At 40.8% G+C, this 17,461-nt stretch overlaps 1 protein-coding gene and 1 pseudogene across 8 annotated transcripts in view; one reads left to right on the forward strand and one right to left on the reverse strand.

Moving 5' to 3' along the window:
- The window catches only part of SYNE2 (spectrin repeat containing nuclear envelope protein 2), a 384,031-nt gene that overhangs the window by 259,115 nt on the left and 107,455 nt on the right, over nt 1-17,461 (reverse strand). For all 8 annotated transcript variants that reach the window (XM_077122415.1, XM_077122416.1, XM_077122418.1 and 5 more), the window contains 2 exons: nt 1,290-1,454; nt 572-684 (listed from right to left, as the gene is read on the reverse strand). In XM_077122415.1, coding sequence (XP_076978530.1) covers nt 572-684; nt 1,290-1,454 — 278 coding nt within the window. The remainder of the gene's footprint in view (nt 1-571; nt 685-1,289; nt 1,455-17,461) is intronic.
- On the forward strand, nt 3,193-14,618 carry LOC143652616 (mitogen-activated protein kinase kinase kinase 3 pseudogene; annotated as a pseudogene).

Genomic DNA, 17,461 nt, shown 5'->3' on the forward strand with positions numbered 1-17,461 from the left:
AATATTTAACTAAATTTGAATACTTCTGCATAACTCCATTGCAACTATAATTTAAATTTTTATATATCAAAGCGATTTTCATTATTAAGACTAAAACCCTCTTATCACCATTCTAATAAGTTGCTTATGAATAACAAGAAAGGAGATGATGTGGATAGCCATCAATTAAATAATCCAAATGTTTATTGCATTTTATAGTTTATAAAGTGCTTTCATATACCTTCTCCAATTTGACCCACTATCCCCATGAGACAGGCAGGACAACTGTCATTATATTACATTTACAAATGCAAATGCTGAGAAATACTGAGTAACTTGGCCAAAACCAACAGCTCAGCTTCTAAGTCCAGAACTTTTCCATCACCCTATTCTATTATTGAACAAAAAAGGAGGTATCTTAGCATGATACAATGTTACTATTATGTAAAGCATGAAGGTATTGTTATCAAGATTTAAAGGCGAATGTTCCTCAGAAATTATCTAAAAATCTATATTTTGTGGTCCCTATACCACCACTTGAGTGCTGAAATATGAATAGCAGCCGCAGTTGTGAAATAGTAATGTTACCTACCGTCTTTTCATTTCTTCTAATTTCTGAGGTGGTATCAAAGGCAAATGCTTTTCATCTCTGTTTTCAAATGCCAGGAGGGTATTTGAATGACAGTCAATTTTATCCATCAGACTCTGAAAAGAAATTTCACAGGACATGGCCCAGATTTACTACCAAAAACTATATAATTAAGAATTTGTTAGTCTCGCTTACTCTGTGTGTGCATTACATCTTCAAAAAAAATTGTGAAGGTCTTCTTTTATTAGGAATAAACTTTTGTGAGTAAATAGCTCATCATAAATGTTTTAAACTAGAACATTTTACAGAGAGGCAAATTGCAACCTCTTTGGAAAAAGCATTAGCAAGATCTTTTGTTTCCTGGCATATTTTTCCATTCTTTTGTGGGCTCAAATGCTATAAATCTCATATATCAAATTCTTTTATATCACATATAGTACAAATTCAATCTCCCACATTTTAAACCAATCTCCCCCTTTTTTGTCAGACTTCACAGCTGGTTTAAAACTTACTGGAGTTGATTCTTATTGTTTTAACCTTAAACTAGTACAACCCTTTTATGATGAATGTGAAGCATCTTCCAGGTCCCAAAAATGCCGAGGAAAATAATTCCAAACCATTCTCAAATATCCACTATATTTCCTTCTTTCTAGGGCAAAGGCATCTTCAAGAATAGCCCCTAAGGAGGCACAGATTTTCCCACATCTCCTTCTTTTCTAACCTTGAATAAAGCCATTTTCTTTTGCTTTAGAGTCATAGCTTCAGAGTAATCCTGGGAAGCTGGCAAATCTTCATCAACAAGCTTCTCTACCTCCTGGAGCCAAGCTTCGATTTGATTGAGGGGTGAAGGCAAGACATAATTCAGCTTTGTTTTCCACTCATTAATCTGGAAAAAGAATAGAAGACATTCTTCGGTAGAATTTTTCTAGTTTATTTCTTCACACATAGTAAGTATAATCATAAAAGTTTCTCTGAAGGCTAAGACCTATAAATGTGGTCCCTTAATCAAGGAAATATTTACCAATGGGTAAACTTCTTAGTTCTATCTGTCATTTAACTGCTTGCTAATAGGGAAGACAATTTGCTCCAAAAGTAGGAGAAGACACAATGCAAACTCTTTGATAAATCCATAATAATTTTTAAACATTAGAGCCCCCTACCCCTTTAAGCAAGGATGGACTGCTGTGTTGAATGACCATATTTGAAATGTTGTGTGCTCTTGTACTCGCTGACATTACAACTGTGCCTCGCAGGCAGATTTCTGGATGATGTTCCGCGTTAGCCCGAATTGCACATGTCTACCATACCTGCCAAATACCTGATCTTCTCCAAAGTCCCCCACAATCCAGGCAGACCTCCCTCCTACGTCTTCCCATAATTCTCCACATATCAGTGACACAAACTCTGACTACCTGTTTCCCCAACCTAAGTACCATCAAAACTCATTCACTCATACAATCGTCCGTTTGTTCATTGAGCAAACATTCACATATCAACCACCGTGCTAGGAGTTGGGGAGAAATACATAGAAAGCATATCGTCTAGAGTGGAGAGAAGACAAGAGGTGGATGCACACTTCATAGCACTAAGCAGCAGTTAGAAGTAGATTAGACATACACGGGACACCAGTGACGCATCTGAACACATTGTGGGGTGGGCCATGGTAGCTCAGTGGCAGAGCTCTCGCCTGCCATGCAGGAGACCTGGGTTCAATTCCTGGTGCCTGCTCATGCAAAAAAAAAATACATTGTGTTCAAAAACACAAAAAACAGAATAAGAAGTTACAATGGTATGACTTAAAAATACATGTATTATGCTATATTGTTGAATTGTGGGAAGATGACAAAGTAGGAAGCTCCAGGAATCAATTCCACCAACAAAACAGCTATTGAACTGGCAGAATCTGTCCAAATCAACTATTTCGAAACTCCAGAGTCCAAAGTAACAATAAGCAGTATCCGGGCAGGAGCAGGAAGGAGGCTGTCCAATTGATGAGTGCCAATGAGTGTTACCCTCCCGACGATGACCACCATACCCCTTCCCCAGCCTCCTGGCAGGCAGCAACAGGTACTGACTGCAGCGTGGGCTCCTTTACACCCACAGCTTGCTGCTGCCAAGGTGGGATGTAAAGACCTAGTTCTCCAAACTCCAGAGGTGTGTGGCCTGATCACAGATCAATACTTTGATCAGCTACTTCAGATTGCTGGGGGCCAGCTCTGAGGGCAGCCATTGCTAGAACCACTCTTGAGCAAAGCTGGCAAAGAAATCTTCAAGATAATAATCTTCCTCCAAACTAGAGTAAACAACTAAAGAGCTGCATTAACTGGGCAAGTGCTGAATCAAGAGAATGCAGCTTCAAAAGCATAGAAGAAGCCCCTGGTACCCTTGTTGGCCTTTCCCCCCTCCCCCCACAGCTCAGAGCAGGTCTGTGCTCCCATTGTGGGACCCTGGCCCTGCTCCAGGGGGAGTAGAATGGTCCCTATGCCCGGTTGGGGTGCATATATCTCAGCGCCAATCTAACGTGCGGAGAGAGTAAGCCAGGAAACTCGCTGGGGCTTGCCTTCCTAGAGACTGTATGGAGGGCAGAGACCTGGTTCCAGACAGCTGGGACTGTGTGAAAAGCAATGAACTTGAAGGGGCCTCGGGCAAAGGACTACCTGCATGAAGTCCATCAAGAGAGTAACCAGGAGGGAACAAAAGTCCATTTCAATGCGAGAAGACAGGGCACTCGCTGGAAATCCAAAACAGGGAATTCCGAAGGCTCAACAATCACAAGCCCCAAGGCTCCACGTAAGTTGAGATAAGACAGAGAGGATCTTCTATTTTGCATGAGCCTCAAGTGGACCCTCTTGATGGGGAGCTGAAGGAGACGACCAGCTACGGCAGCGCCAGTCGGCAAAGACAGCGAAAGGCGCTTTTGGCTTTGGTTGGTTCATTCTGATGAGCTTCTGGCATTCACTTAGCTGGAAGTAAACTTAAGGAGCAGACACTACAGGGATTAAATCCCAGAATTAACGCTTGAATAGATTAAAAGGTACACAGTGCATCAATTGATTTCAAAACAAAGAAACCAGAAATGATGACCCATCCAAAAGAACAACATAAAAATCCAAGAACATAAGCTAAGAGGACTAGACTTACATGACAGAGACGTTTAAAAACATGATCCTCAATACGCTCAAGGAGACAAAGGAAAACATGGAGAAAGAACAAAAGGATACGAGGCAATGAATGGATAATATGGGACTCTTTTTTTACATTCTCAGAAGGAATCATACAGATATGTTGAAGGTAAAGAATACAATAACTGTAACGAAAAAATTCCCTAGCCGGTTTCAACAGCAGATTGAAGGTGAAAGGAGAAAAAAATCCATGATCTTGAAGACAAGACAATTGAAATGATTCAGGCAGAGGAGCAAAAATAAATAAATAAGCAAATAAAGAAGAAAACAAACAAATAAAAAAAAAAGACTAGCACCTAAGACACCTGTGGGACACCGTCAGGCAAACCAATACATGCATTATGGGATCCCACAGGAGAAGAGAGTATGGCGCAGGAGGAATATTTAAAGAAGTAATGGCAGAAATAGTCCAAATTTAACAAAAGACATGAACATGCACATTCAAGAAGTGCAATGAACCCCACAAACAGGACAAACTAAATGAAAACCATGCTTACGCACAAAGTAATCAAATTTCCAAATGCCAAAGACAAGAAGAGAGTTCAAAAGCTTCAAGAGAAAAGATACGAGCTATGTACAGGGAAATTCAAAGAATTTCAAGTGTGAATTTCTCATCAGACAGCATGGAGGCAAGAAGGCAGTAGTACGAAATATTTAAAGTGCAGAAAGAAATCAATTTAAGGGCCAGGTGACAATTCCAGCAATCAGGAGAGAGAACATTCGTCTCTGCTTCAGCAGGCCAGCCTCTCCTGGGGAACTCATGGAAGACCTTCATCACTGTTGCCAGCCAGCGGCCTGCCCTACAGAATCTGGAACTCGTGCATTCTAACAGTTGTGTGAGACACTTTCATAAAATCTCATTTTTACAGGTATCTCCTGTTGGTTCTGTTTCCGTAGAGAACCCAAACAAGTACAACTGCCAACCAAGAATTTTATATCTGGCAAGACTTTACTTAAAAAGTGAAAGAGAGATTAAAACATTCTCAGATAAATAAAAGCTCAGGGAATTCATTACCACTAAACCTGCCTGACAAGCAATACTAAATGGAGTCCTACAGACTGAAAGAAAAGGACACTGGACAATGTATCAAACAGAAAAAAGAAATAAAGACCTACAGTAAAGGAAATTATATGATTAATTATAAATGCCAGTACTACTGTATTTTATTTTTTGGTATGTAACTCCACTTCTTACATTTCTGAGGTACACAAAGGGCAAATACATAAAAAAGTTATGATAAATCTATTGCACTGAACAAACAATGTACAAAGATAAAATCTGTAAATATTACTCAAAAAAAGTGGGGTGATGGTAGGACATAGGAATAATATATGTAATATGCTACTGAAGATAAGTTGGTATCAAATCAAATGTGACCCTGATAGATTATAGGATGTTAAAACCCCATGGTAATCACAAAGAAAATACATGCAAAATATATTCAGAAAAAAATGGGAAGGGACTCAACATGGTATAACATAAAATTCCAAATAAATATGGATGGAGACATTAACAGTAAAAGTAAGGGTCAAAAAATATATAAAATGTGTAAAGGCATAACAACAAAAAGGCAGAAAAAGTATTGCATCATTAATAGTTACCTTAAATGTAAATTGATTAAACTTTCCAGTCAAAAAGCAGGAATTGCAGAATGGATAAAAACGCATGACCTAAATAAAGATCTTGTTTACAAGACACTCACCTTAAATTCAAAGAAATAAGTAGGTTTAAAGTGAAAGGATGGAAAAAATACATACCATGAAAATAACCAAAACAGAGCCAAGGTAGCTATACTAATATCAGATAAAGTCGATTTTAAGTCAAAAACTGTTATAAAGAACAAAGAAATTAAAAAAAAAAAACAGAAGGAGAACAGTAAAATTAACAAATATGTGGAAATCAATGAATTCTTAAATGACCAATGATCAAAGAAGAAATAACAAGAGAAATTAGGAAATATCTTGAGTCGTGAAAATGAAAACAAACATACCAACACATGGGCTGCAGCAAAGACAAAGGGAAATTTATAGCTCCAAATGCTTATATTTAAAAATAAGTAAGATCTCAAATCAGAGACCTAACCTCAAAACTGGAAGATCTAGGGAAAAAAGAGCAAACTAAACACAAATCAAGCAAAAGGAAGGAAATAAATACAAGAACAGAGATAAATGAAATAGAAAATAAAACACTTTAGAGATCATGAAGAACTATGTGCCAACAAACTAGACAACTTAGATGAAATGCACAAATTCCTGGAAACACACAAATAAGCTACACTGACTCTGGAAGAAACAGAAACTCTCAACAAACCAATCGCAAGTAAAGCAGTCTTCAAAAATCTTCCTACAAAAAAAAAGCCCAGTGTTCGATGGTTTCATAGGGGAATTTTATCAAACATTCCAAAAAGAACTAAAACCAATCCTGCTCAAACTTTTCCAAAACACTGAGGAAAAAGGAAGACTACCTAACTCATTTCATGAAGCTATCATCACTTTAATACCAAAACATGGTAAAAAGATGCTACAAGAAAAGAAAACTACAGCCCAATCTCACTAATGAACATAGATGTAAAAATTCACAACAAAATATTAGCAAATCGTATCCAACAGCACATTAAAAGAATTACATACCACAATCAAGTGGGGTTTATACCAGGAATGCAAGGATGGTTCAACATAAGAAAATCAGTTAATGTAATACAGTACATTATGAAATCGAAAGGGAAAAAATCATACGATCATCTTGATTGATGCTGATAAAGCTGAATTTGATGAAATCTAACATCCTTTTCTGATAAAAACATTTCCAAAGGTAGGAATCAAGGATAACTTCCTCAATATGAGAAAGGGCATATATGAAAAACTGTAATCAGCATTGTATTCAATGGAAAGAGACTGAAAGCTTTTTCCTTAAGATTAGGAATGAGACAAGGATGCCCTCTGACACCAGTATTATTCAACATTGTACCTGAAGTTCTAGTGAGAGCAACCAGACAGGAAAAAGAAATAAAAGGCAATCAAATTGCAAAAAGTAAAGCTTTCATTATTTGTAGATGATATGCTACTAAGAAAATAATGAGAAATCTTCAACAAAGTTACTTGGGGCTTATAAACAAATTCAGCAAAGTGGCAGGTTATAAAATTAATGTGCAAAAATCAGTAGTTTGTATACATAAGCAAAAGCTTAACCAAGGAGTCAATTAAGGAAAAAATTCCATTCAAAATAGCAACTAAAAGAATCAAGTATCTAGGAATGAACTTAACTAAGAATATAAAGGATTTGTACAGAGAGAACTACTTAACATTGCTAAAAGAAATCAGAGACGATCTAAATAGGTGGAAAGACATTCCATGCTCCTGAACAGGAAAGTTAAATGTAGTTAAGAGGTCTATTCTACCCAAATTGATCTACAGATTCAACACAGTAACAATCAAAATTCCAACAGCCTACTTTGAAGATTTGGAAAAGCTAGTTACCAGACTCATCTGTAAGGGAAGGAGACCCCGAATATCTAAAAGCATCCTAAAAAAAGAAGAATGAAGTGGGAGGATTAACACTCCCTAATTTTAAAACTTATTATAAAGCTGCAGTGGTCAAAACAGCATGGTACGGGCACAAAGATAGAAGTATTGGTCAATGAAAATGAATCAAGAGTTCAGAAACAGAATACTTAATCTATGGTAAAGTGATTTCGACAAAGCTCCCAAATCCACTGAACTGAGACAAAATAGTCTTTTCAATAAATAGGCAAGGGTGAAAAGGATATCAATAGCCAGAAGAATGAAAAAGGACCCTTACCTTACATCATAAACAAAAATTAACTCAAATTGGCTCAAACACCTAAATATAAGGACCAGTACCATAAAGTTCCAAGAAGAAAATATAGGGAAACGTCTTCAGGACATAGTAATAGGAGGAAGCTTCCTAAACTTTACACACAAAGCACAAGCAACAACAACTACAAAAAGACAGATTAAGTGGGAAGTCCTCAAAATCAAATGCTTCTGCAGCTCAGAAGACTTTACTAAGAAGGTGAAGAGGCAGCCAACTCAATAGGAGAAAATATTTGGAAATCACACTTCGGACATAGGTTTGATATCCTGTGTACATAAAGAAATCACACTACTTAACAACAAAAGAACAAAAAACATAACTATAAAATGGGCTAAAGATATGTATAAATCTTTTTCTGAAGAGCAAATACAGATGGCTAAAAAGCACATGAAGAGATGCGCATTCTCACTGGCTATAAGGGAAATGCAGATCAAGACTACAATAAGGTACCACCTCATACATATAAGAATGGTTGCTATTAAAAAAAAAGAGGAAACCACAAATGTTGCAGAGGATGCGGAGAAATTGGCACACTTATGCACTGCTGGTGGGAATGTACAATAATGGTACAGCTACTATGGAAGACAGTCTGGCATTTCCCCAGAAAATTAAATATTGAGTTGTCCTATGATACCGGCAATACCCCTACTCAGTATATACCCAGAAGAGATGAAAGCAGTGACACAAACAGATTTGCACACCAATGTTCACAGCAGCATTATTTACAATTGCCAAAAGATAGAAACAATCCAAGTGCCCAACAACAGATAAGTGGATTAACAAGATGTGGCATATACATACAATGGAATATTATGCAGCAATAAGGCGAAATGACATCCTGAAGTATGTGATGAGATGGATGAGCCTTGAGGACATAATGCTGAGTGAAATAAGCCATACACAAAAGGAGAGATACTCTATGATTCCACTTTCAGGACCAGGTAAAGGTAAAATCAGAGGCTTATAATACAGAATACAGGGAACCTAGAGATGAACAATTAGCTAATGAGTTGCACTTAATTGTAAAAGAATAGATAGAGGTGAAGGTGGTTCACTAGTGGGTCTATAGTAATATTACCATATTAAAGATGAACATGATTGAAAGGGGTTGTATAGACTTATGTGTCCCACTGATTAACACTACAAATCTTTGTAAGCTCTTGCATGACCTCTGCAAATGTATGACTCTTGTACAAAGAGTGTATAATTTCAGGGTGTAGGGGAAAAACTGCTATTGCATGCTATGGGCCATGTTTAACAGGAAAACATCAACCGTACTACAGCAGTACCAGCAGTACCTAATGGGGGGAGGGATAAGAGTTACAGGAAGTTTGGATTTTCTATTTGGTGAGGGTGTGTTTATCAGTTGTCTTTCTCTTGGGAACAATGAAATTATCTAAAATTGAGAGTGTTGATGGACTGTTGACTTTGGCTGTTATACATGTGGCCCAGCAGATGGAGGCGGCTGAAAGATACACTGACTGAGAAGCAGACTGGCGAACGATCGTGTATACATATGATCAAATATTGTGATGTTACAAAAAAGAACGAAGTTGTGTGGCATGCAACGATGTGAAGGAACCTGTGGAACATTTGGTGAGGCAAAATAAGCCAGAAACAAAAGAGTAAATGTTATATGATCTCATTTAGAAAACACTTATAAGAAAATTGGGGATTCGATTGTAACCTCTTAAAGCACTCACACTTAGTCCAGAGCAGTAATTGTTATTTCTGGATTTTGAGAGGCTGTTCATATACATATAATCCAGTATTCAGAGACAACAATGAAGTCAATCAGGCTGGGATTCGGGTAATTGAAAATACAGAGGTAAGGAAGACATTGTCTATATTTTAGAAGTTCACCTAATCTTTGAAACCAAAGGAAGAAAGGTTTATTTTGTCCAGAACCTAAATTTTCTGTAGCACATAATCTAACTCAACCTGTCTGGATAGCTCATTTAAACAATCCAAACACAGGGAGCCCAGAATAAGCATGAGGGCCTTTAATCCTGCATAGATTAATGTAATGCCTCAATACACCCCAGAGTATATTAAGCAGATAATCAAAAAGTTTGGCAAAGCCCCTTGAGGGATGGGAGAAAAAATATGGAACTATTAAACTTTATTACCAGGGAAACCTTGGATGCTGTGTCAAACATTAGGGACACCCAATTCAACAGGCCAAGTCCTTGATCTTAAGGCTGGTAAGTTTACGTATGTAGTGGAAAAACTTAGCCTACTATAAGTGTGCCTAAGAGTCACATCTGGAGGGTCTCTTTTGTTGCTCAGATGTGGACTCTCAATCTCTAAGCCCAACTCTTCAAGTGAAACCATTGCCCTCCCTGCTACAAGGGATATAACATCCAGGGCTGAACGTCTTCCTGGTGGCATGGGAGATGACTCCCAGGGATGAGCCTGGCCTTGGCACTGTGGGATCAACAATTCCATTCTGACCAAAAGTGTTATCAGTGGCTGAGAGTTCAGAGAGTTGAGAGGCTACTCTGGAAGTCATTCTTATGCAAGCCTCAGTTAGACACTGCTACCTATCATAATTTGCCAAACCCCAACCAAAACCATTCCTGCCAATCCTAAAGAATACCTAGGGCATTATATAAGATTCTACAAAGGTTCTGTGCACTAGGGTAACTTTCAAGAAACCTACAACCTCCAGATGTGTCCCTGGACCAGATAAGTACTGAAATGCAGAGAAGCCAGCCTCTCTCGAACATCAATTAGTTCCATCCCCGTAGCCCATATTATCGACAGCCCCTTCCAACATGAAAAAGTTAGAATGGGCATAGCACAAATACCCCTAAAGAGTGGGAGAAACATCAAAGGTATTGGTGGAATTATACAGAGAAGGTAGGGTTTAAGAAATGAGTATGAGTGCTGAATCATTATGTTATATTCCTTTTTGTCTCCAGCACCTTAGAGCAGTAGAAGTAAAAACCTAAAATTGTGGAATTGCAACCCATACCAAACTCTGAAATCTGTTCTACAACTAATTGTTGCAATGCACTTTGAAATTTATTGCTTTTTTGTACATGCTATTTTTCACAAAAAAGAAAAAAAAAGAGAAGGAGAAATATAACAGAGAAGAGAGGATTTAACAAATGAGTATGACTGCTGAATCATTATATTGATATTTCTTTTAGTCTCCAATGTTTTTGGAACAGCTAGAAGAAAAATGAAAAATTGTGGAATGTAACACATATCAAACTTTAAAATCTGTTCTATAACTACTTGTTAAAATGTACTTAGAAATTTATTGCTTTTTTATATATATGTTATATTTCACTATAAAAAAATTTTTAAAGTACAACAGAGAGAATCAACAAAACCAAAAGTTGCTTCTTTGAAAAATATCAATAAAATTAACAAACCTTTAACTAGACTGACAGAAAAAAAGAGACAACATGAAAAAAGGAGCACTATTACCTACCCAACTGAAAGAAAAAGGACTATAAGAGAATACTATGAAGAACTGAATGCTAACAAATTAAACAACATAGATGAAATGAAAAAATTCTTAGAAACATACAAACAACTTACACTGACTCTAGAAGAAACAGAAGACCTCAACAGACCAATTGCAAGTAAAGAAATTACAAAAACCTCCCCAAAAAAGAAAACACCAGAACAAGATTGCTTCACAGACGAATTTACCAAATATTCCAAGAATTAACACCAATCTGCCCAAACTTTCAAAAAATTGGAGAGAAGTGAACACCCTCTAACTCTTAAGGTCAACATCACCCTCATACCAAAGCCAGATAAAGATACCACGGAAAAGAAAATTACAGACCAATATTTCTTATGAATATTGATGCAAATATCCTCAAAATAACTAGCAAACTAAATTCAAACACACATTAAAAGAATTACACACCAAGATCGAGTAGGATTTATCCTTGATATGCAAGAATGGTTCAGCATAAGAAAGTCAATTAATGTAGCACAAACATTACCAGAGCAAAGGGGAAAAACCACGTGATCATCTCACTGACACAGAAAAGGCATCTGACAATATCTAGTACCCCTTCCTGATACACTTAGAAAAACGGGAATGAAAGGAAACCTCCTCAGCATGATAAAGGGGGAAAACCCATGGTTAACAGCCTACTTAATGGCAAAAGACTGAAAGTTTTCCCTCTAAGATAAGTAACAAGAGGATGCCCACTGGCACCACTATTATTCAACATTGTACTGGAAGTTCTTGCCAGCGCAATTAGGTAAGAAAAAGAAAATAAAGATTTCCATCCAAATTCTAAAGGAAGAAGTGAAAGTTTGTCTATTTGCTGATGACATGAACCTACATACAGAAATCCCTGAAAAAGTCCACAACAAAGCTCACAGCGCTAAAAATCACAAGTGTTTTCACACATGAGTAATGAACAATCAAGAAGAAGAAATCACGAAAAAAAAAGGCCATTACAATAGCAATTAAAATTATCGAACATCTAGAAATAAATTTAACCAAAGACATAAAGGATTTATGCACAGAAAACCGCAAAACATTGCTAAGAGAAATCAAAGAAGGCCTAAATAAGTGGAAGGAAATTTGTGTTTATAGACTGGAAGACTAAATATTGTTAAGATGTCAGTTCTAACCACGGCGATGTATAGTTCTGATGCAATCCTAACAAAATTCCAACAGCCTCCTTTGCAGAAATGGAAAAGCTAATGATCAAATTTATACGGAAGGATAAGGGGCCCCAAATAAAAAGTCTTGAAAATGAAGACTAAAGTTGTAGGACTCACTTTCCTATCTTATAACTTATTACAAAGCCACAGTAATTAAAACAGCATGATACTGGCACAAGCACAGACATACAGATCAATGGAATTGAATCGAGAGCTCAGAAATCAATCCCCACATTTATGATGAACTGATTTTTGGCAAGGGGGCAAAACACACAATTAGACACAAACAGTCTCTTCAAAAAGAGACTGGGGTGGTGGGATGAGCAGCTGTAGGGCTGAAGGACTTTCCGGTGGGCGGGCTGAGCTGCACCGCTGAGGCTGGACTGGGCCGAGTTGAGTCGTGGAGCACTGCGGATGCAGGGGGCACCCTGCCCAGGCCACAGTGCCCAGACTCAGGCAGCATCAAGGAGGGGAGGCAGCAGGGGCCCCAAGGACAGCCAGGCCCACTGCCATCTTGGCTGCCTACCCCCCAACATGCAGCCTCAGCTGCAGAGGTGACAGTCCCGGGTCTAAGCTTCTGCCACCACTATCACCACCACTAAAGAACAGGAGGCACTGGACTCCATCATGAAAGAGCTTGTGGACTTCCAGAGGCGCTGACATCCCAACTGCCTGCGTATGAGGCCATGAAGAACTAGGACACAGGACACCCAAACAGGCAGAGTGGTGTCTCCATGGACATGAAGCGGGGAGCATAAGGTAACACCGGCATTTGGGCAGCCTCGCAATCTACACGACATGAACAATGAGCTGTCCATCCTGCTGAAAGACCAAGATGATCTTGATAAAGCATGTGGCATTTTGGATAGAAGCTCAAACATGAAAAGCCTCAGGATACTGTTGCTGTCCCAGGACAGAGATCAGCTGTTTTCCCCAACCTGGGGTAGGGGGTCCAGGTAGGTGCAGGTCAAGGTGTCCCAGTCCACGGGAGATACAAATACCATCCACCAGCACCCCAACCCGGAAGCAGACACTACGTGCCTCAGTGGCGGCAGCACATTGCCCAGCTGGGGTCCTACACGGGCATCGACAGTGGCAGGGAGTTCATCTCGGAGTCCAGTGGGCAGCGCGTGCCGGATCCCCTGAGCAGCACTGAAATCCCCAGTCAGGAAGCTGCCAATTCCTTGAACAGGTCAGCAGAGAGCCCATCCTTCCAGACATCACGAGTGTCCCAAACCCAGAGCTTCCCAGACAACAGGCATAAGTATTCGGATTCAGAAACTCAGCTCTATGACAAAGGAGTCCAAGGAGGGACCTACCCCCCTCCCTGACCCCCTTCCCGGCGCTACCACGTGTCTGTGCACCAAGAGAACTACAACTGTGTTAGAAGGACATCTGCACGAATACGCATCATCCATGCAACTTATTCACCCTTGTCCCCTCCAACCGCAACTTGGGCACAAATGCCCAGAGCCTGGGTCTGGCTGTGCAATATCTGGATCCCCGTGGCTGCTTCCAGATGTGAACTGCGAGAATGCCCTCTCTGTGCAGGACAGGGATGTGCCAACCACATCTCCTAGTGTCCCCGACAACTGGCACCAGGAAGAGTTCCCAGGCCCGGCTGCCTTCGGCCAGGTCCATCTGTGCTATGACGAGGACATGGGCTGTGAACCTGGGTCCAATCTGACCCAGACTTGGTAAGCAAGGAGGTGAATGCTCTGGAGTGCAAAATCCAGCTGCTGAAGAACTAGCAACATGAGCACACTGTACAATTCAGAACAGCACTGTGGGGTCTGCGGGACTGTGCTGAGAACTCTGACTGTCTTCGTGGCGTACATGCCGGGGGCTCAGTGAAAGAGCAGCTGCAGACCCATGGAGCTCTGACACAGAGTGTGACCCAAAAGCACACCCCGCAGATTCTGGGGGGCATGTCTGGAGGGCATGTCTACATGCACAGCAACAGGACAGCTCACCAGGACAACAAGGGAACCAACATCCTCCAAAGCTCCACTGGGAAAGGGACGCTGGGGGTGCTTTGGAGCCAGCAGGCACCTGCAGACAATCGGCATTTCAGGGACGGGTATGTGCTCAGTCACCAGCATACCACACTGGATGAGTCCTGCAGTGACGAGTGGTGAGGGCTTAGAAGGAAGGCAGCCACCCTGAGCCCAGGCTGCACTGTGTTGCAGACACTGACGGAGAAGCCACTGTAGGCTGATGAAGCCATGGCCGCTGTTTCCAAGATAACCACCCAGCACCCCAATCCTCAGTTCCCCTCGCACACCTCTGAACACAGTTGGGACTTCCTAATGTGCATTTTTGCAGCAGCCCACCAGAGACCTTCACTGAGGAGCTGTTCCCACACCACTTTGCACGGCTTGTGGACTGATTTCTCAAGGCCACGCTGCTGCTGGCCGCCCCCCTGCTGCATGGGCAAGGGGCTGCTGGGAGCTCAGCAAAGTTGCTGCTTCTCCCAGGCAAGGCTGAGGGACCCTACAGCTGCAGTCCGGTTTGTGTGTGCCCCCTTCTACCGCTGCGGCTCAGAGCCAGGGTGGGGCACAGCAGGCTTAAGGACGCGGCCTCCACCCTGCCAGACCAGAGGACACCAGTGTCCTAAGCTCAGCATACGGGGGAAGGAGCCCCACCCTTAGGGCTGTGCCCTGACACTGCAATCACCAAGGCCCACAGGGTTTGGGGGCTGAGGACTGGGGCAGAGGGTGAATAGTGTTATTTTGCTTCGCCTCCCAATGTCTGATGAGCCCATGCAAGCCTGGGGCAAAGATCCCAGCATCCTCCCACCCAATGGAGGGCAGAGAGCTGGGCTGCCTTCTCCTTTAGAGCTCCCAGGCCAGCGTTGCCAGTCCTCATCCTACGGGATAAAGACATGCTGCCTACTCAGAGAAGGAAGAGCCTGTCCTGCCCTCATGACCATGCTCACCCCCACCCCCTGCCAGCAGGAGCCCGAGGTTTGAAACTGCCTCCACTGAGAGGGGAGACCTAGTTTCGTCAGCGCAGGTTTCTGTGTCTACCAAGTCGGAGTTACCCTTACACTGTACCCATTTCCTCAGCTGGAGACTCTTGACGCCCTCTGGCTCCAGGTTCCCCTGCTGTGGGCTTGAGCCTTGGGCTGGACTGGAAAGAAGCTGAAGGTAATGGCTTGTGCTCCTGAACTGGCATCTGTTCCCTTGGAGCAGAAGGGAAGATGGATGACACGTGAGGGCATCTGAGCTGAGGCTGCCCTGACTCCTGCGTGGGCATTTCGTACAGTCAAGGGCATGGCACCAAGGTGGCTGTGAATCGTTCCCCATTGGGCTAGAGCCCTCTCCAACTGGTAGAGGGGGAAGCCCAGGTGCTGCCACCAACTGCGTCCAAAACGGCAGCTCTGTTCTTCCTTAGCCAGCCTTACCCATTCCTTTCCTTTACTGCCCCTTCCCCAGGAAGGGGTGGCAATAGGGGTGGGAGATAGAGCATCTCCAAACAGCTGAGAGCTGGCCATATCTACCTCAGCCTAGGCACCTCCTTCTGGCCCTTTCTCTCCAGAATGCCCATTGCTAAAGCTCCTGCCTCTCAACGCCACTTCCTTGGGAGTTGTCATTAAAGAGAAAAGCCAGAGCCCAGGGATGGGCGCCTCCAGGGAGCTGGGGGACTTGTGCCAGGCAGCTCCCTGCCAGCCATGCCAACTTTCCATGGGCACCAGAATAAGCCAAAGCTTTCATTGCATGTGGACAATGCCCTTTTAGGAATGTAGTTTCTATCACTGTTTTTAGCCTTATCACATCATGCAATGTGAAGCCTTCAACTTATTAATTTATATCTCAGATCATTTTTTTTTTTAATGGTGCTGGGAAAACTGGATCTCCATAAGCCAAAATAAAGGAGAACCTCTACCTCACACCTTATGCAAAAACCAACTTAAAATAGATCAAGGATCTAAATATAAGAGCCAGAACTATCAAATATCTAGAAAAAACATCAGGAAGCATCTTTACAACCTCATGTTAGGCAATGGTTTTTTAGACTCTATAACCAGAGCACAAACAACAAGAGAAAAAATACATAAATGGGACCTCATCAAAATTAAAAAGTATTGTGTCTCAAAGGACTTTATTATGAAAGTAAAACAATAATCTACACAACAGGAGAAAATACTTGGAAACCATATATCCTATAAAGGGTTAATATCCAGCACGTACAAAGAAATCCTTTACCTTAGCAACAAAATATTAAACAACCCAACTAAAAAAGGAACAAAAGACTTGACTAGACAGCTCTTCAAAGAAGATGTACAAAAGACCAGAAAGCACATGAAAAGATAGTCAACATCATTAGCCATCATGGAAATGCAAATAAAAACGACAATGAGATACCATTTCACACCCACTAGAATGGCTGTTATTAAAAAAAAGACTAGTTGTTGGAGAGGATGTGGAGAAGCAGGAACATTCATTCATTGTACATTGAAATGTAAGGTGGCGCAGCTGCTGTGGAAGGCAGTTTGGAAGTTCCTCAGAAAGTTCAATATAGAATTACCTTACAACCTGACTCTCCCACTTCTAGGTATATACCCAAAAGAACTGAAAGCAAGGATTTTAACAGATACCTGGACACAGATATTCATAGAGGCATTACTCACAATTGCCAAAAGATGGAAGTAACCTAAGTCCCATTAACCGATGAATGGATAAACAAAATGTGTATATAACATACAATGGAATATTACTCAGTCATAAAAAGGAATGAAGTTCTGATATATGTGACAACATGGATGAGCCTTGAAGACATCATGTTGAATGAAATGAGCCAAACTGAAAATGACAAATTATGTATGATCTCACAGATATGAAATAATTGGAATAAGCAAACTCAAGGAGTCAAAATCCAGAACACAGGTTACCAGGAGTGGGGACAGGCAATGAGGAGCAAATGTTCAAATTTTATCAAGTTTCTCTTTGGGTTGATTGTAAAGTTTTGGTAATGGATGGCAGCGATGGTAGCACAAATTGTGAATGTATTAACTGCACTGAATTATATATTTGAATGTGGTTAAAAGGGGAAATTTTTGGTTGTATATATGTTACTAGATATATATTTTTTAATCCATAGGACCAGATAACACAGTGAACCCTATTGTTAATGATAGACTGTACTTAATAGTACAATTATAAAAATGTTCCTTCATGTTTTTCATGAATTGCAATATATGTACCACACTAATGCAAGGTATTAATAATA

This window comes from Tamandua tetradactyla, chromosome 12 (genome assembly GCF_023851605.1).
Source record: "Tamandua tetradactyla isolate mTamTet1 chromosome 12, mTamTet1.pri, whole genome shotgun sequence".
NCBI lineage: Eukaryota > Metazoa > Chordata > Mammalia > Pilosa > Myrmecophagidae > Tamandua > Tamandua tetradactyla.